At 60.7% G+C, this 26,146-nt stretch overlaps 1 protein-coding gene across 3 annotated transcripts in view; it reads right to left on the bottom strand.

Moving 5' to 3' along the window:
* The window catches only part of NOL4L (nucleolar protein 4 like), a 65,291-nt gene that overhangs the window by 4,596 nt on the left and 34,549 nt on the right, over positions 1–26,146 (bottom strand). Inside the window, exons 1-7 of one of the 3 annotated variants that reach the window (XM_076351726.1) lie at positions 22,268–22,299; positions 15,782–15,923; positions 3,616–3,887; positions 2,641–2,826; positions 2,371–2,562; positions 2,161–2,283; positions 1,673–1,874 (exon numbers count right to left, since the gene is read on the bottom strand). In XM_076351726.1, the coding sequence (XP_076207841.1) occupies positions 1,673–1,874; positions 2,161–2,283; positions 2,371–2,562; positions 2,641–2,826; positions 3,616–3,887; positions 15,782–15,890 (1,084 nt within the window). In that variant the 5' untranslated portion in view covers positions 15,891–15,923; positions 22,268–22,299. Of the gene's footprint in view, positions 1–1,672; positions 1,875–2,160; positions 2,284–2,370; positions 2,563–2,640; positions 2,827–3,615; positions 3,888–15,781; positions 15,924–21,742; positions 21,788–22,267; positions 22,300–26,146 lie in introns of those variants that run through there. The other 2 variants (XM_076351725.1, XM_076351724.1) reach the window with 2 other exon arrangements.

Below are 26,146 nucleotides of genomic sequence, written 5' to 3'. Positions count from 1 at the left end.
CAGCGAAGGGGAGGAGGAGGCTCTCATGCGAAAACAATTTCACTGGACAGAAAAGGCAGCAGTAAACGGAGCCCATTTTCCGGCTCACCAAGGGGGAAGGAGCTGGGAGCGGGGCTGTGGGTTTGAGCAAGAATCGCCTTAGGTGGGGGATGGAGGGAGAAGACACTTCTGGGCAGCAAACCCCTGCAGGCTTTCTCCTCACGGAGGGAGGAGAAGGCGCAGCTCCTTGCAGCGCTCCTTGCCAGCGCTACGGCAGCACGCTCTTACCTCTAAAGGACTGGCAAAGAGCTTGGGCAAAGGGGAAAAAAATAATTGTGAGGCAGAGGTTTAAAAAATCCATGAGAAAGAAGCAAGTTCCTGCTGCTGTGTGCTACACCCAGGGCCCAACTGCTCCTCCTGGGGCCCGCGCTCACCGGGGCAGCTCTGAGATGGTTCTGCAAGTTTGCTGCCTCTTGTCAAGGAGCCAGCACTTGTGGCTGGGCCGGGCGAGAGGAGGGTGCCGGGCAGTGTGGGGGGCCGGGGGTGCCTGTGCTGCTCTGGAGAGGAACCATAGCTGCCTCCACTGTGGCTGCAAGGATTAGGTCTCAGCAGCTGGAGGCTGGGGCGGGATCTTTATTCAGGGTTAAGAAGCATTAGGAAGGGATGATAAGAGTTAATCCCAGACAGGCATCTCTCAGGGCTCCGGAAATCACATCCTTCCAAATCCTCACTCCCATCGGGGCGGGCAGGGGCAGGGCAGGGGCCCAGAGCGCACTGGGGCAAGCGAAGGCAGCCCAGAGATTGCCGAAGGACCAGCTGAGGACCAGCACAGGCTCCAGCCCCTCCTGCCACCGCTGTCGGGAGGGCAAAGCCAGAGGGCTGCTGCCCAAGGGGAGAGCCTTTTCCCCATCCTACACCTCTTTCACCCAGGTGCCAGGGACTGACCATGTACCACGGCACCTCCCCAAGTGCCCTGCTCAGCCCCAGGCTACTCTGCTCTGTTCACTTGCTCCTAACTCAGCCAACCCCTCAAGCCTTGCCCGCACTCTCCTTCTGCCTTCCCGCCCTGCCAGCCTCAGTCCTGTTCCCCTGGCCGCTTTTCCCAGGTGGCCCCCAGCCCCTTGCCACCCTCCCGACCTGCGGCAGGAGCTGGCTGTGCCCTGGGTGCTGCTGCAGAGCCCCCAGACTTCACCAGCCCTGTCCCCATCCCCGTCCCTGTCTCCGAGAGCAGCCGACGCAGGCTGGGAAAGGAACGGCTCATACCAGCAACGAGATCAGGGCAGCGATAGGCGCCTGCTCCTGTTAATAATTAATAGCTGGTACAGATTCTCTTTTTTTTTAAGTGACACTCCTTCCCTCCACCAGTGCCACCTAGACCATCCTTCCAACTTCAGTTCAACAATTAACCACCTGCTGATGAGGCAAACTGGGCAGCTGGGCAGAGGCCTCTGTCGGCTGCAGGAGCAGAGAGGCTTTTGCAGCAGCTCTGTGTGGCGGTGGGAGAGGTGCTGCCATGACCGGGCTTGGCGTGAGCCGCAGGAGCAGCCCCTGCCTCACCCCCAGCAACCAGCTCAGCCGCACAGCGCAGGATGCCAGGGTGCCCGCAGCGCGCTGCCTGGGCACGGGGTGGGGGCGATGGCTGGGTGGGCTCCCCCTGCCGCCGCGGGCCCTGGTGCAGCGTGCGGCCGCTTACCGTTACTGTGGTTGCCCGTCTGGAGGGAGGCGGGTGGCTGCAGGCTGCCCCCCAGGGACCCGTAGCCACGGTAGCTGTAGTTCAGGCTTCCATTGATGTAGACCGGGTCTTGGGAGTAAGATGAAGCTGGCAGTGAATAGGAGGAGTGGGTAATGGCTGTGGAGTCTCTGGAGTGCTGCTTGTCTAGAGCGATCGGTTCATCCTGCACAGGGGAAACACAGACTTACTCCAGCAAGGAGCCCAGCCATCCTCTGCGGCCAGTGGAAGGGACAGCGTGGGGACGCCTGGTCTCCCACGGCTGCAGCATGGCCAGCACAAACCAGCGTCCCCAGCGTCCCCAGCCCTGCTGGCCTGAGTCTCAGGACGCACCACAGAGCCCCATTCTGCAGCCCTCTGACTTTTAGAAAGGCTTTTTAAAATGCTTTGCCAAATTGCTCAGAAACTTCTCTTATTTTCCCCACACCCACCTCTGGCCATGAGCACCATACCTGGGAGGTCTGGTAGATCTCCAGCCGCATCCTCTTGGCTGCTTTCCGCGTTTCGCTCTCGCAGGCGGCGGCCAGGATGTTCTCCGCCATGGCCGAGGTCAGGTGCGGCGGTGTGGGCCTGGTCTGCGGAAACACAAGCAGAGAAGGCGCTCAGGGACCTGCTGCCCCGGGAGCGGTGGCGAGCGGCAGGGCAGTGGCGCGGCCGCTCACCATCTCCATCCCGTTCTTCTTCATGCGGCGGCAGGACTTGAGGTAGGTGCGGATGCGCTTGCGTGCCCGCTCCTGGAACTCGGGGAACTGCCGGCTGCAGGACTCGATGATGGCCTGGATCTTCTCCTTGGGCTGCTTGGAGATGGGAACCATCCGGTCCAGGTTCTCATCCACGAAAAGGCGCACGAACATCTGCAAAGGAGAGACAGACAGTGGGAACACCGAGACGGGAGGCGGGCGGGCTCACCCTCCCTGCGGAGCCCTCCTTACGTTGAAGGCCTTTAGCCTCTCCGGGTCCATCCCCTCCGAGTCATTTATCTTATCATTGTCTTCGTGGTCATCGTGGTCATCATCATCTTCGTCGGCCGTGGGGGCCCTGCCAACGGTCAGGTCCTCGGGGCAGCCGCTGACCTCTGTCTTGATGGAGTCGTAGCTGCCAGAGCTGTATGGAGGGGACTGAGAGGAGACGGGGGTTACCGCGAGGAGCCCTCGCCTGCCCGCCCCTGCCCATGGTCACAAGGAAAAAGCCCTTTCTCCTTGGCTCACTGCTTCTGGCCCATCTCCTGATGTCGCCCTGCAACCTAGAGATGAACCCGCTGACAGGCTCCTCCTAGTGCCAGCTCCTGCCTGCTCAGGGCAGGGGAGGACTTGGCGGCCTCAGGGACCGTGCGATGGCCCAAAGTGCAGGCAGCGCGGCTCTGGCTGGTGGGGGCTGTGGCTCTGCCTGAGCCTGCAGGAAACACTGCCCGGACCCAGTGGCAACAGGCTCCTCCTTGCATGGCAGCAGCGGCACAGCCGGTCGGGGGTGAGGAGAGCCCACTGCAGAGCCCCGGCTCTGGGGCAGGCAGGGCACGGGGGATACTCCCTGGCTCTCCCAAACCATCCCTCCTTCTCTCCCTCCCTCTGCCAACTGCTCGCTCGGCGCTTGGGCCGATTTCTGCTGAGCAGCAGCAGCCCCAAGGCTGGAGTACGGCCAGGCACAGCTGCTCTGCTGCAGCAGCGGCGGGCGAGCATGGTGCTCGTCCGTCCTTCCCTCCCTACAAGGGAAAGGCTCCCAGCCCTGCCACCCCCCCTGTGCTTTCCTGGCACGAGGGCAGGAGCTGCATCCCTGCCTGGCCTCGGGCACCTCACGTGGGGTTGCTCCCAGTGTGCCATGCCCTGCACCAGCTCCATCTGGGGATGCGCGGCCGCCCCATCTCGCCCAGCCCCAGCCCCAGCAGCGGCCACCTGCAGCCTGGGCCATACCTCTGCCGTGGTCTTCACCGCGTACTTGACCCTGCTGCGCAGACCGTCGGCGCTGCAGCTGTCCGACTGGTAGGAAGGGGTGACGTGGGCAGGCGCGAGCTTGTCGCAGAGGTTGATGGGCTGGTCATCGGCGGAGGCGGTGAAGTCCATGGGGGCCGCGGTGCCATTCCCGTTCATTTCGGGGAAGGTGCTGTCGCCCTGCGTGCTGCTGGATGTGGAGGGGTTCAGGGTGGAGGAGCCATTCCCGCTGCAGCTCTCTGATGAGGAGTCATCTGCAAGGAAGGACGTGTGGTCACTCCCGTGGTGCCCCGGGACCACGTCCCCGAGGCGGGCGAGCGGCTCTGCCCCCCGCGGTGCCAGCCTTCCCCAAGCCCGCCTGCAGGACCACTGTGCATGTGCAGCACAGATGCGCTGCTGCTCTGAAAGCCCCTGTGCAGCCGGGGCTGCTCTGGGCTCACTTGGTGGGGGAGTCACCGCGGGCGCTGCTGGGAGCCGGGCCGGCACAGCCGCGCTTTGGGCCCTGGGATGCAGCAGCTGGAAGGACAGATGCCGGCGCCTGCGGCTGCAGGGCCATCATCGCACGGCTCCGCTCCCTTGCCCCAGCCACCAGTCCCTCCAGCAGGTGATGGTCCCCGCGCCTCCGCCTGGGGCCGCGGCACCTGGGCTTGAATAAGAACTTTGGAATTTGGTCCTTTTCGGTTTCTGTTTGCATTGCAGGGAGGAGAAAGGGGCATTGCCTCTCCCAGCTGGATCCCTTGCCTGCCCGCGCGGTCCTCCTGGCCCAGTATGGGGCTGGGTGTGGTGGGAGGCGACGAGCTCCAGTGCCAATGGCTCGAGGACATGCTGCTCCACAGAGCACTGGGGCATGGGGACAGCACATGAGGACAGGCTCGCTTGGGTGGGAAAACCCTGAGTTCATGCCACCTGGAAGCAGCATTAGGAGCTCTGTTCACAGTGGGCACGCTGCCCAGCAAGGCTCCTCAGCACGCTGCTGCGGGGAGGGAGCAGGGGCTGCACGGATGTCCCTCCTGTCCCACTCAAAGCCCAAGTGACCTCCTACACCCTACGTGGACACTCCTGCTTCCCTGTTTCCACATGCCCCAGAGCCATCCCCACAGCAGCTGCATGGCCACCCCTTTCCCCCACCACCCGAACAGGCAGAGCCCGCGGCCTGGGGGCCCGGCCATGGCATTGCCACACACACCCGGCGCACAGCCTGGCTCCTTGCTCGGTCTCGGTTACATTCACACCCCCAGGTCCATGCACCATCCCCCTGCCCGTGCACGGCTCCCACCACGCCAGCCTCCTGCCTCGTGCTGCTCTGAAGAACAGCCCGGCCACATCAGAGAGCCTGGCCCTGCCTGCACCCAGCCAAAAAGCCCAGCCCCGGGGCCAGGCGCGACATTTTCAAACTGCTCAGCCTGTTTCCCCTTCCCTCCCCCTCGCTGCAGTAAATCCTTTATTTCATTAGGTGCCTCCGCGAGAGGGAAAGGGCGAAGCACGTGGGGAGCCGCTTCCTGCGCGAGCGTGCGCCGGGCGGCGAACAAAGAAGCTGCCGGCAGCGACAAGCAGATGGCGGTCCCCACAGCCGGCCTGCGCCGCTGCGGGACAATGGGGTCAGGCTGCGGGGCGGCCCCAGACAGCACTGACAGCTCCTGGTGCATGGGTGCCAGTTCCAAAGGTGTGCGGGTGTGGGGCGGCGGGACAGTGCCCAGCCGCTGCCATCCACCCTCCTCCTCCTCCCCCCGCCGGCACCCACGGGAAACTTTAATGAGAGGCTCGGCGAGTGCTCCTGTGACCCTGCAGCAGCCCAGGACTTTGTATCCCTTAAAATAAACAGACTTGAGGACACTCGGGCATCCAAGCCGACCGTGGGGGCCGGCTGGGGCTGCCGCCACATGTCCCCAGCCGCCCTGCCACGGGCGCCAGCACTCGCTGCCCAGCCTTGCGCCTGTGCCAATGCTGCTCCTGGCCCCATGAGCCCCCAAATTAAAAGGTCCCCACTCGAGCTCCCTGCTCAGCAGAGCTCCCTCCCCCTCCTTTCCCTTGCGCTGATCCACTTACTCGTCTGAGCAATGACCAGAGCTGACCTAATCCCGGGGTGGTGTTTATGTGCCGGGTGCTCCCGGCCGGTGGCAGGCATCACCCTCCCCAGCACGGGGCTGGCTCCAGGCAGAAGCCCTTGCTCCCGGCCAAGGCCGAGCGCTGGCTCTGCGTGCCGGGGAGTGCGGGGCTCCAGGGGAGCTCAGCAGCCAGCACTACCCTGGGGCACCCTCCGAGCCACACCTCAGGACCAGCTCTGGTCTCCTGGCCCCATGCTGCAGCAGTGGGGCTCCGGCAGGCGGCTGCAGCCTGGACCACGGCAGCAGGGCATTTGCTGCTGGCTCAGCCCAGCCCGGAGGGGCAGGATGCCGGGGGCACTGCCACCTCCTGCACCAACGCCCCTCCTGTCCCAGGGCACTGGAGGCTGGTGCTGTCAGGCCCCCGCGGGTTTTCCTCTCCAGCCCAGCTTGCCCGGCTCAGCTCCCACATCAGCACATGCTCCTCGAGGCTCTGTCCCGGCCAGGCTGCTGTGCCTCTGCCCCACGCACGCCTTGCCGGGACGTGCGGCCAGACCCACCACCGGCACTCTGTGCCCTCGGTGCGGGCACAGGAGCGGTGCTGGCTCGGCTGCGGCCCCGTGCAGCAGCGGGCAGGTGGCTGGGGGTGCGGAGGCCTCCCTGCCTGTGGGATGGCGGCCGTCCCTCCCCCTGCTCCGCTCTCCCCGCCAGGCGAGACGGGGCTCCCAGAGGGAGGCTCCAGCCTCATCCAGTGATGCCTCTCAGAAGGATTAAGGAGAATTATTCCCATGCACGGAGGCACGAGCCGCACACCAGCCCCCGCCGTCAGCCTGGGCACAGCCACAGCAACAGCACCGTGCCACAGGGCCAATCAGCACCTGTCCCGCAGGCGCCTGCACAGAGAGGGGGCCGGGGGCCCTCCATGCCATGAAACCCCCTGCCAGGCAAAGGGGTCCAAGAGAGGTGACGCACCTAGGAGAAGACTGTGCAGGTGCCCTGAGCATCCCCAGTCTGCCCCATCACATCCCCAACCTGCCCTGGGCATCCCTGCATTGCTCTGAGCATCCCCAATCTGCCTTGAGCACCCCCAGTCCTCCCTGGGCATGCCACTCTGCCTTTGTCCATCCAATTGCAGCCTCCCCGTGGCTACCAGCTCTGCCCCCGGTCCCTGCAGCTCCTGTCCCCGTCGGCACTGCCAGTCCCGCTGGGCAGGGTCCTGCGGGTGAGGTCTGGACCCCCCAACTTCTCAATGTCTCCTGTTTTGTGTTGCATGAAACACACACAGCAGCTGCAAATCAGGTTTCTACCCAACTCTGTTGCATTTACGAACCTTGGGTTTACTACAGCCAAAACCTATTGAAAACAAAGAGGAAGATGTGTCTAGGAACCTGTCCAGGTGGAATAAGAAAATGAAATGGGAATCTAACGTAAGGGACCAGCACCTACTGCAAGAACAATTTCGTTTAAACCAAGGATGAACATAAGTAAATAATGAGGTCTGTAAACCCGTTAGCTACAGATAATTTTCTTATTTCTACATTTTTACAGGTTATGCTTTCCCATAAGCTCCACATATAAAGTGGTGGATTAATTGCAGTCTTGTGGGCAGAGAAACAGCCACAAATTCAGATTACCAATATCCTTGGGTCCGAACGGGAATGGCTTCGGCCAGCTTAAAAACGCAGATGGGCTCGGGAGGGAGCGCTGCGCTCTCCTGGTTGGCGCGGATGGGACGGGATGGTGCCAGTGCCGGTGCCAGTGCTGCTCCCCAGGCAGCTTCGCCGGGGCATCTCCAGCCTACGGCCAGCCCTGACCAGTGGCTGGGGCACCCACAGCAAAGCGGGACCTGGGGGAAAGAGAGCAGGAGCCCTCCCACCTTGGGTGCCGGGACTTGGTTTAGGCTCCTGCCCTGCCAATGACAGCTGTGGCAGGACGCCGAGGAGTGGCAGAGCCGTGTTGGCCACGCTCTCATAGCATCACTGTTTTGGTAAAACCCACCGAACTTCTGAGCTTGGAGAGGTTTTCTGCAGACTCCCAGCAAGTGCCCAAAACACATGTAACGAGCAGGGCTTCGGCAGCAGCAGGCGAGCAAGGCCAGGCTGCGCAGCCATGAATATATTCATTATCAACCAGCACGAGCCTGGTGAGCTCCCTGCTCACGGCTGGAGCTTGGCTGTGTGAGGAGCCCCTCTAATGAGGATAATTGGGAGCCCCCCTGCTCCACCCCCGTGCCCTAATTGAAGCAGGTGGAACTGTAAAAACAATGTCACTTCTAACTGGTTTGATCTTTCGGTCAGAAAATGGAATATTTCATTCTCCTGTTTAATCCCCTGGAGCCAGGGCTCTGCGGGCTGGAGGTGGAGGAGACCCTGGCACCGCACAGGGGATGCCGGCAAGGCCGGAGAGCCCGATGGAGGCCACCCGGCCCCGCGGCTCCTGGAGCACTGCCCTCCTTGGCCCCATCGCGGAGGCCAGGCCGCAGCCAGGCGAGCGGCGAGGCCAGCGAGAAGGCCGTGGGGAAGCCGCCTCGCGCCTCTGCTGCGGCCTCGGCCTCTCCCCGGCGGCGCCCAGCCCGTGACAGCGAGAAGCAAAATGGCTTCTTGGGCCGTGGTGTTAGGGGAGGAGGGGATCAGTCACTTATTAAATGAATTAATCAGGGCTCAGCGTTTCCATTTTGAAGAGGCTGCTGGATTATCCTTGATTTCTGTGGCGCTGGATTTGCGGAGATCAGGAGGGGAAGGGGCGATTTCCAACACCTGCTCCCCGGGAGATTTTACGGCTGGGAAGTGGTTGGGTTTAACGTCTCTGTCGGCGAAGGCCACCGTGCCGCTCTCCAAAGGCAGAGTTAAAGATGAATGGGGCAAATTGTTCCTCCTCCTGTCACATCTCCAGAGCGGGGACAAAACCTCTTTTGACTCAGAAAACAATGAGCTTATGTAAGAGCCAGCGGCCCACGGAAACCTCGCCACAGCCCCGCACCGCACGGCAGGCCAGGGGCCGCCCGGCCCTGCCCGTGTCCCGCCACAGCGGGAGCCCCCGGCCGGCACCGGGGCGGCACTCCCTCAGCCGCTGCCCGCCTGCCCGCGCGGCCTCAGGTGCTGCAGCCACCGCCGGGTCCCACCGGTGACCCTTGGTCCCCTGTGGACCGCCATGGAGCCGCCAGCCGTGGCCCTGCCTGCCCACGGCTGGCGGGGCAATGGCAGAGGTTGTTGCTCCCACCTGAGACTCGCCATCGCTACCGGGAGGGGACTGCCCTGTTTCCACCCTGCCGTGGCACGAGCACAGGCTGGAACTGTACACCCAGCCTGAGAGCGGCTGTCAGGAGGGCGCAGAGCATCCCACCGCCGCCTGCCTGGAACAACAGCCAGGAAGATGAAAAGTGCCATAAATTATTCACTCACAAAAGAGACGAGAAGGGGGAAGAAGGGGAGGAGGAAAGCCTGCGAGGAAGGGATACTTAATACAAATTAGAGAGACTGAGTGGGAATGGGGGCCCCACGGGGGGCCGTGGCTGGGCGGCAGCGCCGCATTCATTAGGCGCAAGCAAGCGGTGCCCCGGGGCTCCCGCACCCACAACCGGGTGGTGAGCGGCAGGAGAGGCCCTGGCTGTGCCGGCTGCTGTGGCCGCTCCGGCCGCACACCTCTCGCATGGCCAGAGCACGAAGCCCGTTTTCTCCAGGCCCTGCCTGGCTGATTGCCTCCAAGATGCATAAGAAAGAAAAAAGAAATGTCGCTGGGGGCCGCAGAGCGGTGGGGCTGGCCAGTGTCCAGTTAAGGCGCTCTATTTCCTGTCTTCCTTCGTTAATGCAAACCTCGTTATGTCCCAGACAAAGTGTCCACCCTCTGCCCTCCCTCCTCGGGTCCCTGCCTTCGACCAGAGCCCTCGACAAGCCAGACATCTGGCACGGCTGGACACAATGCGCGTCCCCAGACAAGCTTGGCCGGACAAGGCAGCGCTGTGCGGCTGGCTCCCCCTCCCTCGGGATGAAAGGTGCCCCCTGGTGCCGTCTCCCCCCGGCTCCACTGCCCAGACTGAGGGAGCGGCTCCCTCCGGCACGGGGACCTGACTGCGCCGGCCCCGCGACGGACATTTTCCCATGCACCGAAGCTTGGCAGCTCCCACCGCAGAAAGCAGCCGTGCCACAAACATGCTCTGTCACTCAGTTTCCCTTCTCCTCCCAACCCCTGTCCCTCCCACCGCTGCTCCTCTGGCCACCGTGCTGCTCGACAGCTGCTTGAGCCAGGAGCCGGCCCTCGCCCGCAGCAGGGAAGGAGGTGGCACAGACCAAGCCTCTCCTTGTGCCACCGCCGTTGGCAGCCACCCGGATCCTGCCGCAGGGAGGGGACACACCGCAGCCCTGTGCTGCCCGGGCACTGCCTCTCCCGGCGCCAAACAAACGGGTTTGGTGGCTTTAGGTAGGGTTGACACTGAGCTGGTGCCTCCAGCACAGACCTGCTGCCAGAGAGACCTTGCTGCTCACCCCCAGTCCTTTGGGCAGGACAGAGGGGGGGACCGTCCCCAAGCCACTGGGCTCTGCACCCCTCCCAGGCAAGGGACACACTGCGGTGCTTACCCTGCTGTCCCCTCTCACCCCTTCGGCTGGGGGTGCTCAATTTGGGGAGGAAGATGGGGGCACAGGCGGCGCTGGCTGCCCAGTAGCCTGGTGATCCTCTCTGCTCTGACCAAGGAAAAGTCCCCCAAATCTCTGCTCCGTGCACCAGCAGGACAAACCGACCAACTCGGCAGAGCCCGCACCAGTCGGGAGGGAGCCCCGAGCCCAGTTCAGTGCGACAGGCTGGTGAAGCCACCACGGCCCCGCAGCGCCTGTGCTGCACTTCTCAGCCCTGCAGCAGGGAAGGACAGCTCTTCAAAAGACGCCGAAAGGAGGGTGTTTATAGCTGGCAAGGGCCTTTGCTCAGGAGGAGCAGACGTGCCCCTGGAAGAGGTGACAGGGAACAGAGCCACCAGCCCAGACCGCTCAGGCACGACAGGGACACGCTTGCTGACTTCTGCCATGGGGACAGCACAGTGTGGGGACACCCGGGCGAGAGAGGAAATATATGCCTAAGAAAAGTAAGATAAGGTCACGTCTAGCTGTTGTAAGGCCTGGATGCCAGTCCTAGTCTTGTTTAGGCTCTGAGCTGGGGCTTCTGGGAGGGTGAAATCCAACACTGGTGCAAGAAGCCCTGAAAACAGTGAGGATTTTGCAGCCTGGAAAAAGCAAGGGTCTCGGGGCTCGCAGACCACCTCTTGCAATGGCCAGCCGTCAGATGGCTGTCCATGCCTCTGCTGGGCCTTCCCTGTGGCTGGCAAAGGTGCATTTGTGTTCACCTGGAGCAGGGACGGGGCCAACCGAGGAAAGCCCCGGCGGCATAGGGGAACCAGTAACCATACGACACCCAACGCCGCCCGCAGTAAGTGACCCTGCTACGACGAAGTGAGGAGGATGCCATCGCCCCGCGGTCGGGTACCAGCTGTCGGGGAGGTGCAGGTGTAGAGCAGGGCGTCACGGCTGCCCTGGGGATGGAGCCTGGAGTGAGGCTGGTGTGTGGGGTCCTGCAGGCAGGAGCTGAGCTCGCTGTGCAGGCACGGGCCTGGCTTCTGGTCTGCACTTGGCAAGAGGGCTGCTCTGCTCCCCAGAAAGCACTCTGCTAGGTCGGTGGTTCGGGGAACCTGGTGATGTGCAGCACATCGTGGGCATCTCGCCAAATAACAGCGGTGTGACCCGGAGCTGCGGGACGCGTGCCATACCAGAAGAGAGACTGCTGTGCTGGGGACGGCTCGGTGCTGTCCCTGCTGGTCCCAGGGCAGGGTGTCCAGAGGAGTGACATGCCCTACCTGCTCCTGGGATAGCGTCCTGAAATGCCTGCCTGCATGTCCTTGAGGTCCCTCCTTGGAGCACTCCTGAGGGATGTCCCTAACACCCGGAAGCCTTCCTGGCCGACCGCCTCAAGGGATGCCCCCGAGGAGCGTGTGCCTTCACAGTTAAGTAGGTTAAGAAAGTCCTTTCTCCAAGGTCTGGATTAGCCACTGCTGCTCCAGGCAGAATGGGCTCAGGGGGGACGCTGCCAGACAAGCGAAGACTGCACGCAGGGACCTCAGCTGGAAGAGGATCTGTCCCAACAGGGTGCCATGAAGCAACCCCATGCCCCCCATGCAGGGAAAGCAGATCTTACACCCAGGAGCTTTCCCTGCTCTTCAGAAGGATCGGGCAGGATGGGCTGAGGAGCAGCAACCCCTGCCCATGGGCTGAGCACTGCTCCTGGGCGATGGAGCAGGACGTATGGCCAGGGACAAGGCAAGACGTATCCTATTAGCAGGCAAGACGGAAGCATCTTCTACATTAGTTCAAGTGCTTTGCCATGTCACATATACCGGGGTTTCAGGGGTCTGCCTCCTGCTTTCTTTTCAAGGGCACTGCACTCGCGAACAGGTCACAGCATCCCCATGGTGGGATACCCCGCTCAGCCCCATGCACCAGACCAAACCGGGAGGTTTCGTAATGCTGCGCTCGCCTGTGGATGCAGACAGGCTCTGAAGATGGACAGACTACAGCTGAAACTGCTGCGGCAAGACAGGGCCGGGCGCTGGGACCTGCGCTCAGCTGGGAGCGGGCACGGAACACCTTCAGGGACGGTGGCGGGCACAGGGAACAGCGAGATGGCGCGGCATTCAGGGTCACTTTGCTCCTAATGCGTGCTGGCTCCCACAGACGTGTCCCTCCAGGATGTCCTGCACAATAGCTCCGCTTCAGCAGCAAAGAGTTTGTGTTGATCTCACTGTCGCTTTGGGTAGCCGCTGGCTTCCTGCGGGCATGTACGCTGTGAGCAACATCCGATGGGGAAGGGATGTGCAGGGAGCTTCACGTTTTCCGTGCTGGGGCCCGCAGGATGAGTAACAAAGGAAAATGGAAGGAGCGAGTGTGTGCGCATCGGCATCGCTGCTCAGAGCTGGCCGGTGTGTCCTGTGTCCCGCCGTGCGACCGCCAACCCAGCGGGAACCCCATCTCTGCTGCCGATGCCCTCACAACGGTGGCTTCTCTGTCCCTTACCCACTGAAGTCATTAGGTCTAATTTGTTCTCCCTGCTGTTCCAAGGGCTGATGCTGGTTGCAGCATGGCTATACTGGGCCAAGGTTTCTGGGCACGGAGACAAAAGAAGGTGCTGGCTTTCATCCTAGCTGCTTTTTAGCTCTCTGAAGATTTAGCAGATACCTGCATATCAAAGCATGGGATGACGGTTCCCTGCTCTCCCGCCTCTCTGGATTTCATACCGCTCTGCTGGTATGCCATAGGAGACCACTTGCTCCTCCCAGGCCTCTGAAAGACCTGGAGTTGGTGCTTTGGTACTTTAAACAAGACTTTTTTTAACAAGCGTGTTAGACGATACTGCTCTCGTACTAGGCAACTCTTCATTAAAACTTTATACTTTAGGAAACCTTTCACAGAAGACACACTCCAAGCATCCCACCCGTCAGACGGCAGCAGACGGGAGCAATTTAGTAACTCCTGAACAAGCTCCCGACCAAAGGAGGCAGCGTGCGACCAGACCCCGCTGCAGCGCCGGGATGCTCGGGGCTGAGCCCAGCCCGGCTGCAGGGGAGGCACGGGGCTTGCTGCGGCACTGGCTGCGTTTCCTACAACTGGTGGAGAAGGCTGGGGCTCTGCGGGGCTGCTGCGGGGCACGGTGGACAGCTGAGCGCAGGAGGCGTGGATAAACATCCAGTTTTGGCATGGAGTACTTTGACCAGAGCCCTTGGGCTGCCCTGGTGCGGGCGCTCTGCGAGGGGCACCTTGACCAGCTGGGCTCCAAGGGGCACGCAGTTCACACGGGCTGGTTACACACATCAAGTTGATTTCCCTGGGAAAGTCTTGCATGTGCACAGCCTTAGCAAGCCAGCGTGAACCCGGTAAAACACATTTACTTCCAAAAAAAAGATCTTTCATGGGTCAAGAGAAGAGGAAACTGAAGAGTGCTTGACACTTTGATTCATGCACATTCCCTTCCCCGCGCCAGTAATTTGCCTTTCCTCTCGTGACGTGCTCCTTCTCTGCTCCGTGCTCCTTTCCTCTAACCGCCCGCTGCCCTCCTGGGTCACCTGGGCCGCTCCATCGTCCTTCTTCCCTTCTCAGCCTCACGCATGCTTCAGTCCTGGGTGGGAGCGTTGGTTTGGCAGAAGGACTGACACGAGGCCTTTCACCCCAGCGGCATTAGCCTGTATTTTAGAGTTCCAATACAGGACACGGACATTCACCACAGTGACAAAACCTCCTTTCAGTCCCATAAAATGCCCCCTGAAGTATGACAGCCTGATGGAAATCCCAATCCCTTCTTGATGGGTCTCGTTAGTAACCCTGGGCTTGGCTTGCTTACTCTTCGACTCCATCACTTCTGATCTGCCAAAGTCTACCTGGTTTAGCCTTCTGCCGACACCGGGGACAGCCTGGGAGACTCACATTCCTCACAAAAATGAAGGGACTATTTGTGCTTTATTGCTCACCACTGAACCTTACAAAAGAAATTAAAGGAGCCAAGAAGGACCCCAAAGAGGACACCTGCTTCTGAAGAAAAACCACAGGGCATGAAAAATTGGAAGCATTTCCTAAGAGGGCAGAGACAGAGAGAGAGGATTTAGCTTTAGTGAGAACATCTTGATTTGCCTAAATACGAGTCCCTTATTAAATTACTGTCCTGTTGAATAATAGTGTTCAGCAAAGGGATCAAAACTGTGTCATTCTAGATTGTAAATGAGACTTGGGAATTCAGTGGTGAGGGATAAGCCACAAGCCCGAAATGTCACGATGGGAGAATGGCAAAGTTCAGGGGGTACGGAGAGACCCGGCCAGGCCACAGGTATGAGAGGCAGCGCTCGCTTGGGGCGGAGGTTGCAGCCTGGTCCCAAAGAGCCGAACGCTTCTGATGTGAGCAGCTGCATTACCACTGAAACACCCTTCCTCCTGCCACGGGCACAGCCCCAGTGCCGGGCCCTGTACAAGCAGAAGTGCCGCTGCCCGTCCCGCCGGACAGGGATGTGGTGCAGCGCAGGCAGGTTTCACATCCTCACCAAGGCTGCCTGACTCCGGGGCTGGTGCTTATTAGTTAAAAACAGCAGTTTCTCAAAACTGCAGATATGCAATAGAAACTGATGTGCCACAACACGCTGGACTGGCGAGAGCAGTGTCCCTGCTGCCCCTGCTGTCCCTGCTGCTGGCCACACAAACAGCTACAAGCCACCCCAGGGAGATCTGCCAGCACAAAAGCCCTTTCTTTCCTCCGGGGTGGGTTTCCAGTCCCCTTTCTTAAAGCAGCACCAACCCAGCCTGGGTTATCCCTTGACTCCTCCGCTCCCTTCCCGCTCTCCCAGAAGTGGCTGGGCTGGGGACAATGAGGGATTCAACCTCTTGAGCAAAAGCCGGTAACAGTCCAACCACCGAATCCTTCCAAGCATCACGGAGATGAACTCTGACCTGAACTCGTACTTCTACCATTTATTTACTTGCTCTTTTATTTTGAACTAGCATGCTTAACACCAAACACCTCCTCCCACCCATCTCATGAGTGCCACCTTCAGCCCCTTCCAACCGCCTGCCCTGAGCAAGGAGACACCCAAGTCCACCCCGTGGTCTCATCGCTGTCGGCTATTGCAGATTACACGTTTCTTGCCTGGGGGATCCAAGACGCTGTCTAAGGTGCAGCTTTCCAAGCACGGAAAGCTGCAACCTGTATTGCAAAGCCTTGGCATCCTTCCTGCGGCGGGGCAGCACGCAGCCCACGGTTCAGCACTAACGGGGCTCTCCTCGTCACACCCCGGGAACTACAACCTGATGCCTTGGGAGAGAATTTGGTGACCTTTTTCTGGAGGAGCTGGGAGCCCGGTCCCTGCACAAGGACCATCAGCTCCGAGCTGGAGAGGGCCCTGGCTGAGCGGGAACCCAGAGGCTAAAGGGGAAGGACTGGGAGACGGCACTGCTTCGAAGCCTGTCCTGATATGAAATCCATCCTACAGGTGGGATACCTGATCAGAAAGGACTGGTTAATGTTTAATAAGTCACAAAAACATCCTGTGGTAGAGGCGCAGAGCGCTTCCCTCCTGCTGGGGCACTCACCGTCCTCCTGGCTGTGCAGGTTCTGCGGGCTGCGCATGCTCTCGTCCTGGCTGGGGCTCAGGCTGGAGTTCAGGTGCTGGTCAGCTGAGATCCATGTGGAGTCGTTCATATCAAAGTCCTCGCTGCTCACCGATGTCTCATCCTGGAGGCAAGCAGGAAAGGGTTAACTCGCTGAGCTATTTTCTTTCCTCCTTTCTCTGGCTTTAACATCTCCTCACTGCACTCCTTCCTAAAAACAATTCAGCCGGCAGCTCCTGCCCCCCAAGAACGCTTGCTGACCCCTTGGCGCTCCCTGAGGCCGCAGCGAGCAGCCCTTCCCTCCGGCCGGGCTAGGTGGCTGCCCCAGCGGGGATGGCCGGGCTCTGCTTCCTGCCTGAAGACGTGCCTGAGCAATGGCACTGTCTCTAATTGAGGACAATTAGAAAGAGCTCGCATCCTGTAGGAGCGGATGGCTGAGCCCTGGAGTTTACCCTTTAATCTCCATCCACCCCAGCGTGTTTCTGGCAAGGCAGCGGCATGTGGGAGCTGAGGACGGGGTGCAACTCCATTGAAACGGCTCTGTAAAACATCTCGGACTTTTTTGAAATCAAATCATCTGCTGCAACAGGAATCACCAGAGGACTGGCACCGGCAGGGAGGGGCCCGTGGGGCAGATCTGGATAGCGGCGCCGATCCCCATAGACCTGCACTGCCTGATGCTGCAGAGGAGGCTCCTGGAGCACAGCCCCGAGGGACTGCTCCTCCAGCCCTCTCCAAAGGGATATTGCCTCAAATGTGGCAATGACGATTTGCGCCTTAGGAAGGGGCTGGGGGAGCGAGGTCCCCAGCAAGGCAGGGATGCCCCAGCTCGGGCTGGGGAGCCTGGCCAGCCACCCGCTCCCCGACGGCATAGATGACATTCCTCTCTCCCACTGCTGCAGCTGAAAGGACATTTTCTCTCTCCCTCTCTCTCCCTTCTCGCTAACCTTTACAGTACTTCGAGACACAGCCCTTGGATCGCTTCCAGCGCCGGAAAGGTCAGCCACAGGATTTCAAAACCATCATCATAAAGGCAGCACTGAGATCCTGAATGAGAGGAGGGGCTGTGGGACCTCCCCGGGCTGAACTCTCCCAACACGCAGCTCGGGAGGAAGCAGATACGTGTCCCCGTATGAACACAGTCCCACTGGTGATCCCTTTATCTGCCTTCCTCTCCCCGCTCCCCTCCCAAAGCAATGGGCAGACACCGTATGCAGAGCCCTGGGGTGCAGGGGAACACCAAAAATGTTTCCAGAACCGCTTTCAACTGCACTTTCCTTTGATTGAAACATTTCAAAGGCTTGTAAAGTCTCTGCTCTTATTTTTTTTTTTTCCCCCTGGTCCTGAGATAAAATACAATCCCTGCTCCCTTTCCTTGTAAGAAGCAATTGGCAAGCACCCCTCCAAACCTACGCTTGCACCTCATAAAAACTGCCCTGTCTGGCCGCCACTGGCTGACAGTTTTTATTGTGAACAAACAAATGTCTTTAAAGACAGGTTTGTGCTTTTCCTCCCCGCTCCTCATCCCTGCAGACACATCTGCTGGCTCAGGGCTCGCACCCGCCCCCAGCCCACTCCCTCGATGTGCCTCCCGGGGAGTTTCCTGGAATTTACAGCTTGTGAAACCCCGCACGCACGGACGGACGGGGCTCAGCAGCCCCCACGCCCGCTCACCACCGGGATGGGGACGCCCCGACCCCCAGACCCGCCTGCACTGCCAGCCAGGTGCCCCCTGCAGCCCACCATGACCAGGTCAGGCAGAGCAGGAGAGGTGGGAGGCAGGGGGGAGGCACGGCATCCCCCGGCTCAGCACAGCACCGCTGCCACGCCAGCCACAATGCAATCCTGCCTCTCCAGAAACTCCATCTTGTACGTACAGGAACAGAACTGCAAAGGTCTCCCTGTTGCAAACTATAAATAGTCTCTTTATTGTAAGCATTTGCAGGGACGCAGCCACCCTAATATCTGGCCTTCTTCACAAGGCTTACTCAAGATTACTGTCAGAGCTTAAGAGACAAACGCAAATGCCAAGGTCCTTGCTGCCCACAGTCTCTCACCTGTCCGGTGAGGAGGAGGAGTCCTGAGAGCGACCCACAATGTTTTCGGAAAGCATCTGGCTCATGTAGTGTCTGAGGGGCTCAGCTGTGGAGGACGCCCAGCCTCAGCACCCAAACCACAACCTGGGAGGCATCACGCTCTCCATGCACGCACGCATGGTGGAAAAGTGGTGACATGAAGGATGCCTCGCATGCACATGCTATGTGAAGTGCTTTATAAACATGTACAATTCTCTCGAGGTGCAATAACATTTGCCTATTATTAGAAATACTCTGCGTATCAAACCAGAAACTGATAAGCTATAAATGACTCAAGTCAAACAAGGCCGTTGCACGTTCACGAGTCCAGGATCCAGCCACCAGCAGAAAGCGCAGGCTGCTGCCGTGGGACCCTGCCAGGCGGCCCCATTCCCGCGTCCCCAGTGTCACCCCCTGCTTTCCAGCCAGGGCCTCCTGCTTTCAAGCACTAATACTCTTGGCCAAAATGCCAACAGGACAAACTTCCCAGCAGCATATAGCTCCCGCAGCACAGCCCACCCCAAGGGAATGCAAAGCCAACCGTGCAGGTGGCATCGGGGTGATCCCTTCATGGCAGCGGGGAGCAGCCAAAGCCAGCGGTGGGAACGGCTGAGAGAGCATCTCTGCTGCCTGCGGGCTTGGGGCAGCCCCCGCAGCTCTGCCCATGCCGTGGTGCCCTGGGAGCTCCTCACACCTTTGCGCCTCATCCCCAGAACAAGAGGAAGGCCCCGACCTCGAGAGCTGCTCTGGCCATCCCCATCACTGTGGCTCTGGCAGCCTCCGCTGCCCCTCGTCTGCATCCCTCACTGCTTGCTGGGACACCAGAGGCCACCAGCAAGCTCCCTCCTCAGGACACCCCTTGGAGACCAAAGGCTGAGCGCTGTGACCCCCTCGCGCTGCCCATCAATGCCAGCAGTGACTCCTGGCACTGTCCCCCTCACGCCAGGGACAGTCCCAGGGACAGGAGGCCCCGGCAGTGACACCCAGAGCCCTGACTGCCCAGCCCCAGCCCAGGAGCAGCCCCATTTCAGTCTGCTGGAGCGGTGGGACGGCAGCACAGCACACGTCCCGGCATCAAAACACAGGACACCAGAGCGGGATCAAAATTTCTGGCTGGATGGGCAGCTCTGAATTTCCCCTGGATGCCAGGAACCTGGCTGAAGGCTGAGCCTTGAAGCAGGCTCCACCGTCCAGCCAAACAAGGAAGCGTTTCTCAACAGCAGCAACAGCTACGACTCGGAGCAATACGGTAAATCTAATCTACCCTTCCACCCTCTTTTGGCTTGCAAGTCAGGCAGCTCATTCTTTTTCCTCTCTGAGTTCTCAGGAGAATTCTCTCTGCTAATTTCTTCTTTCCTGTAAACAAACTTCAAATGAAACTTTCATTAGAAAACAGAACGCAATCCATTACCAGTGCCTGTCTCAGGACCGGCTGCCTTTTCCCCAGTTCCACGCCACTCGTGGCACAGATGGAAGTGACGGTGGCTGTCCCAACCAGCCAGCCCAGAACTGAACCCCGAACCCCAGCACCGTTGCTGCCGCCCTCCTCCTTCCTGCCTTTCCCAGCTCTCCGGAGAGATCTCCTCACCCCACAGTAAAGTCCCATCACTTTGTTTCCAACGTTCAAGGGATTGAGCGATCAAGGGTCAGGCAACGTGCGTGCAGCTCCTCTTCTGCAAGGGGAAGTCGGATCCTGCTGGTGCATTCACAGGCCACACCCAAACATCGGAGCAGGGCTCCCGGCACCGCGCAGGGTTTGGAAAACAACATCCTTGCTCCTCTCCTTATCTACAGTCCAACATTCACAGCTGCTTTGCAGCCAATATTTTCTAACCGGCAAGGGCAGACACTCACATGTGCGGAACTCACACTCTGCATTTCTGTCCCACTTTCCATTCACCAATCTTCGAGCACCGCGCGTGCACACGTCTGCTGAGTCTCTCAACTTCCCTCCAAGTTAGGAAAGCATTCTTCCTATTATAGAGCTGGAAACCCCGGGTACTGACAGCCGCCCTGGCTGGTCCAAGAACACAGCGAGTCGCTGGCAGATCCAGGAACGCAATCAAGACCTCCGGACTGCAAGGCTTTAACTGCTAGACAATGTTTCTTCACCGGCGGCTCTCCTTCCTGGAGAACCACCTCCCATAGGTGCTGGAGCAGGGCAGGGGGGGAAGCTACTCTTATAACCGTATCTCGTAAATATATGCAAGGCTATCGGTAACCTGCTTATTTTACAGCCAGGCTCAGTTTCTCGGGGACTGCCTTGCAAGTCTCTCTCCAGTCATTTACACGCTGTGCCTCACACTTAATATTCCAGGCTCTGAGTCTCAGGATGGTTTATTTTCTCTCTTTGAGTCCTTTTATTTTAAAACGTGTCCTTTCACGCCACAGCCTACTATCCCGATGGGATTTCCTTCCGTGGAGCAGGAACCGAGGCTGTGCGCCATGCAACCTCCCCAGCACGCAGCCACGCTCAGCTTCCCACCAGAAGCAGCCGTGTTTTTAGAGTCAACAAAAGGCAACGCGTGACCGCCAGCCCCCGGAGCTGCTCCACCGCCGTGCCAGCCGCGACCTGCCCGGCACAGGCGGCCCCCAGACCTGCCAGCCCCGGCCGGGGCAGAGCACTGCCAGCTGCAGCAGCAGCACGGCGCTTGGGGACGAGCTCTCAGGAAGGCAGCCTCATCTCCGTCTCAGCAACTGTTTAAACCCAGCCCTCTGAGCATGCCAAGAAGGTATTGAACCAGATTTGACCCTAACTTAACCAGTTCAGCGCAGAGAAAGGCTTACTAATGGAAGATAAAACACTCCAGGTCAAAGATTGATACTGCAGCCACAAATACTGTGGTGGTCATTGCTTCAAAGAGCCCGAGAAGCCTTAAAGCACAAGGGTGTACGCTGGCTGTGGTGGCAGCGAGCTGTGACTGCGCTGCCTACTCGTGTGTGCAATCCACACACCAAACAGAACATCCCCAGCGCTCTTTGTCAGGTCACTTACGTCCTTATTTACTGCAATTTCTCCTGATTTCTACGGGACGTGGCAAAAACGAGCATTTGTTAGTTCCCAAAACCGGGCAAAAGAGTTAATTTAAAAGGCAAACGGCAAATGGAAGAGGAAGGGAAGATCATCACCTCCTCCCCCCTCCCCCCCCCTTCTAAGAGCTCTTCTTCTGGGAACCCCCCCCCCAGGAGTGTTCCCACCGCCCCGAAGCGGAGGGATGCTGCGCAGGGTGAAGGAGGCGGCCCCGGCAGCCCCTGCCCGCAGCCCCTGCCCGCAGCCCCTGCCCCCGCGCTCCTGCTGTTCAGCGGGGAGGTGCTGAACGCGGGGGCCGCCGGGCCGGGGGGGGGGGGGGACGACGACGACCCGGGAGGCTCGGCCCCGTGTCGTCCCCCCCCCGGTGCCCCGCACCCGCCTCCCCAGCACCTGAACTTGCTCCCAGCCGGGCAGGCGTTTGCTTTTCCACGCGAGGCGGGGATGGTGTCTTGACACCCATAAACCGCGCGGTGTGAAAGGGCACTTTGCTCTTCCACGAGCACCGGGAAGCGGGTGTCGGGGGGGGGTGGCTTTGGAGGAGGGGGCCGAGCGGAGCAGCACTGCGGGGCGAGCGGCCGGGGGTCCCCCCGCCCCCGGCGGCCGCGGGACCCGGCGTTTCCCCCGGTTGGACGCGGTTCCCACGCGTGTCTCCCCGCAGCAGCGAGGTGCCGGGAGCCGGGCGAGCATCCCCGTCCCCGTCCCGCCCCCCCGCGCCCCTCCGCCCGCAGGTAAATAAATACACCCGCGATGGAGACCTGCCCGCGCGTGTGCGCGGAGCCGGGGCTGGCGCACGGGGCTCAGCGTGCGGCGGGGATTGACACGTAAGTAGGGCTTTACCTCCAGGGAGGCGGCTATTTCCAGCGCAATCCCCGCCCGGGGCCGGGGCCGGGGCCGGGGCCGGGGCCGGGGCCGGGGGCGGGCGGCGCGGCGATGGCGGCGGCGCGGGGCCGGTGCCCGGGAATTGATGGGGCCGGAGCGCTCCCGCCGCCGCCTCCTCCCACTTTCTTCTGCGCTTTTGTGCTCTTCCGGGGAAGGGGGAGCCGCGCCGGGCGCGGGGAAGGACGCGCCAACCTCCCCCCCCCGCCGCCGGCCAGCCGGGCGGGCGACCCGCAACTTCCCGGGGAAGCGGGGCGGCGCGGCCGCTCCCCCCGGAGTTGGGGCAGGGCTCCGCGGCCGCCCCCCCCCGCCCCGCCCCGCCCCGCCCGCCAACCCCCCCCTCTCCGCCCCCCCCCCCCCCCCCCCCCCCCCGCTCCCGCAGCGCCGCGGCCGCGTGGAGCCCCCGCGCTCCGCGCGTCCCCCCCCGCCCCGGGGCCGGGGCCGCCGCCGGGGGCCGGGACCGGAGCCCCGCGGGCGGGCGCCTACCTGGAGCGGGGCCTGGGGCCTGCCGGCCTGCGCCAGCCCGGCGGCGCGGCTGGGAGCGCGGGGCGGAGGGACGGAGGGACGGAGGGAGGGGGCCCGGGCTGGCGGCGCTCCGGAGAGGCTGACAACCAGCTGCTGCCCGGGGAGAGGGGCCGGCGCTGCGGAGCGCGTCACTCCCGGCTCCCGGGGGGGGGGGGGGGGGGCGGCCGGGGAGGCGGAGGGGGGCGAGCGGGGCCCGGCCGCGGGCGGAGGGGGCGGGGGCGGCGGGGGAAGGGGAGCGGGGCCGCGGGGGGCGGGCGCACCGGGCCGGGCGCGGCGGGGGGCGCGGGGAGCCGCGCCTGGAAGAGCACATTGTGAAGGGCCGGGGAGGGCCCTTCCTCCGGGAGGAAGAGACAATGTCCAGGGCCGGGCGCCTGCTGGAGAGCCGCGAGAATGCACGGCCGGCGGTACGGCACGGCTCGGTACGGCACGGCTCGGTACGGCACGGCTCGGTACGGCAGGGCACGGCCGGGGGGGATGCAACCTGCCCGGGCATCCTCCGCTCGGCACGGCCCGGGGGACTGCAACCCGCCCGGGGACCCTCAGCGGCTCGGCGCGGCTCGGCACGGCACGGGGGGCTGCAACCCGCCCGGGGACACCCGGCTCGGCACGGCAGGGTGACCCGCAGCCCGCCCGGAGACACCCGGCTGGGCACGGCCCCGGGAGCTCAGGGCCGGGCAGCGCCGGGGTTTGGCCGTGCCACGGGGTGCAAGTTACGGGACCCCGGCAGCAAGTCCCCAGGGAGCGGGGTGGGGGCGCCCCGCAGCCCCCTTCCCCTGCGCTCGGTGGGTGCAGCGGTGCCCAGGCCCCGCGCTGCCTCCTCTGCTGAATCCTTTTGTTTCAGATGATTCTCCCTATCGCACCGTGGGAGCAGAAGAGGACCCTACTCTGCCAGCAGCAGCATCACTCAACGCTGCAGCCTCTGTCTGAACGTTGGATCTCGGCTGTTGTTAAATCAGCGGCTCTTCAGGGCAGCTCCTTGACAGCAAGGCTGCCCACCGAGCTCGGCCGTGCCCCCGGCACAGCCCTGTGCAGGGCACCGTGCCGCCAGGTCCCTGGGAGGGATGGGGACGCTGCGACCCAGCTCCGGGCTGGGGATGCTGCGATCTGGCTCCAGGCGGGCAGCGCGTGGTGTCCTGGCATCCCCCAGGACGGTACCCGCTCCCAGGCAGGGCCCCGAGCGCAGCGGGTCGGTGACCTCCCGCCTGGCTGGGGATCGCCGCGATGGGCACCGGCGTCTCAGCATCCCTCTCCCCAGCCCATTTCACGTCTCTCGCTGTTTAATGGTTATGAAGGAAATTTTTACGAAATAAACCAAGTGTAACGGATTCAGCGGCGGAGCCTGTGGTAGGCCGGTGCCGGAGCCAAGGATGGGAACTGCCACATTTGTGTTTATGGCTTGTTAGTGCGGATGTCCAATTATGATGCTTTCTACTCCAGCATTAACCACTTCACTGCCAGGGAAAGCGTGCAAGGGAGGAGGGGCGGCTCAGGAAGATCCGAGGCCGGAGGTGAAAATGGGCATCCCTTGGTGTTGCATTTCCATCTCCTCCAGGTTGATCTATGGAGCCAGAGGCTGCAGGGCGAGAGTGGAGCCCCGGGGGCCTCCCGCGCTCCCGCAGGAAGCGGCCAGCTGGGAGGGCAGCGGGCTGCGAGCCCCCAGCCGCGGGGGCCTGCTCTGCGCTCACTTCCAGCTCAATGGCTGCTGCTCCTCCCTGAAGCTAAAATAAAATCCTGACCATTTAAGGTGAACAGGAGACTTGCTGTGGACCTCAGTGGAGCGGGCTTTTAACCCCTTCCCATTGCTGGGCTTTGTTTACTCCTTGTGCTCCCTTTGGCTTCGAGCTAGACCGGCTTAAAGCCATTTAGGAGAGCACATCCCCCTGGGAGCAAGGCGCCTGCCCCTCTGTTTGGAGAGCTCGCAGGGGACACAAACCAGCCAGGGTGCGAGTTTAAAGCACAGTCACTATTCTGTGCTGCCTCACCATGTGGACACTCTTATTTTATACTAAGTGCCTTTGTGTGGGTTAGGTTAATCCACTTTGGAAATGGATTAACCTAAATTTCACATTGGCAAACTTAGTGCCGAACAGCCGCGTCCACACAGGGAGCGAGGGAGGAACAGCAGTTCAGCAATAGCTGCTGGGCAGGAGCTTTTCCCGGTGCAGGGGAGGGGTCCTGACCCCAAGGGGGGTCAGTGCCGTTACAAGTGGGGTCATGAGCCCGACAGAAATGCAATTGTTTGTGCCAGCGCTCAGGGTCACGAGGCTGGCAGAAGTGGGGCTCACCGGCAGAAGAGGGGCTGCCTCCAGAAACAGCTAGGGAAGCTTTGGGAAACGGCACGCCAAGCTCCTTTCTAGTGGGTATTTTTCAGATTCAAATTTCTAGGGGGAAATAACTGGCAATTAGGTATAGAATTGGCGATAATAATTTATCAAGTTGTCAGGAACAGAGGTAAGTGCCTTATGGGATTACATGTTAAAAAAACCCCACCATAATAAACCAGTACTACTGTTATTACATTATATATATAATATACATCAAATATATTATTTATAAGTTGCTTCCTTCCCTCTCTCCTCGCAACGTGTTCATTACTTCTGGTCCCTGCAAACCCCTTCACACGAACACAGATCTGCCCACGCAGAAAACCTGGGGCTCCCTGCCAGGCTGTGCTTGGCCGGACAGGGTCCCGTCGGGTGCCACCAGAGCCTGAGCTGCAGGTCCGGAGAAAAGCCATGCCCTGGCTGTGACGGCCCCTGCACCGCAGCCTGCCTGCGTACCAGGCAGTGACGCTTCCAAGGGCACCGCTAACAATGCCCTGACCTCATCTGTCGTAATTTCCTAAGGCAAGGCTCTGCAAGAATACCAGGGCTGCTGTCAAACCCAGGAATAAACTACATTTAAGGCACTTTTGTAGGAGCTTAATTGCATAGTTGTGTTGTTGATGAGTGTGGGCACAGTGATCTAGTGGTGAGAGCAGGGGACTGCAGGACAGCAGGATCTGGCCATCATGCCAGAGGAGTCACTGACTCATGCGCAACCTTGTGCGAGTCACTTGATGTTCTTGTGCCTCTGAAAAGTAGGTTAAATAACAAATGGGACCTCCTGCATTGGGTCCTCCGTGACCATCAAACCCTACTGGGTAATAAGCATTAAAATGCGAATCTCTCGGGGGTGAGGCCAGTAAGGAAAGGGGGGCAAGAGGGACGGCGCTGCAGAAGAGTTGCTGAAGGAGGGCCCCAGTTGCATGGCACGAGGGGGATATACAGCTTTTATCAACAACATCTTTTAATGTATCTGGCAGCCAGAGCAGAGTCAGGAAAAAAAAGGAGAGTAAAGATTTGGGAAACTTTATTATAGAGCAGATTTGTTGTAGGCTGAGGGCTGTATTCCCACTTCATCTTGGTCGCTCCTTCTGTAAAAGTAGCAGTTGTTAGCATCTGGCATATGCATGAATAAAAGGTGGTGTTTTTTTTCCCCAGGAGCCAAGACCAAGAGATGGAAAGGAAATACAGCTCTGTACTTCACGGGGTACACCAGTCACTGCCAAGTAAAGGAGCAGGAAAGGAGTTGTTTCTGTGGATGGAATTTGCCTTCCTCTGGAGTACAGGGAATGGGTGTTTCAAGGGAGGGGTCAATCGCGGTCAAATATCCCCTAACATTTCTTGCCAAAGCCTGAACCCACAGCATCGGCAGGAATGTCTGCATTGCGTTATACATTGAGGATGGCCCTCACAGCTTATCTCTTGGCCACCCAAATCAGAATCGAGTCAACATAAACAGAACCACCATTAAACCCATTTTTGGCCATTCTCAAGCCATACCGCGTGTTTCAGAATC

The sequence above is a fragment of the Aptenodytes patagonicus genome, chromosome 14 (assembly GCF_965638725.1).
Source record: "Aptenodytes patagonicus chromosome 14, bAptPat1.pri.cur, whole genome shotgun sequence".
Classification (NCBI taxonomy): domain Eukaryota; kingdom Metazoa; phylum Chordata; class Aves; order Sphenisciformes; family Spheniscidae; genus Aptenodytes; species Aptenodytes patagonicus.
Note: the sequence above shows the minus strand (reverse complement) of the source record. Positions and strands in the feature narration are given on the sequence as shown.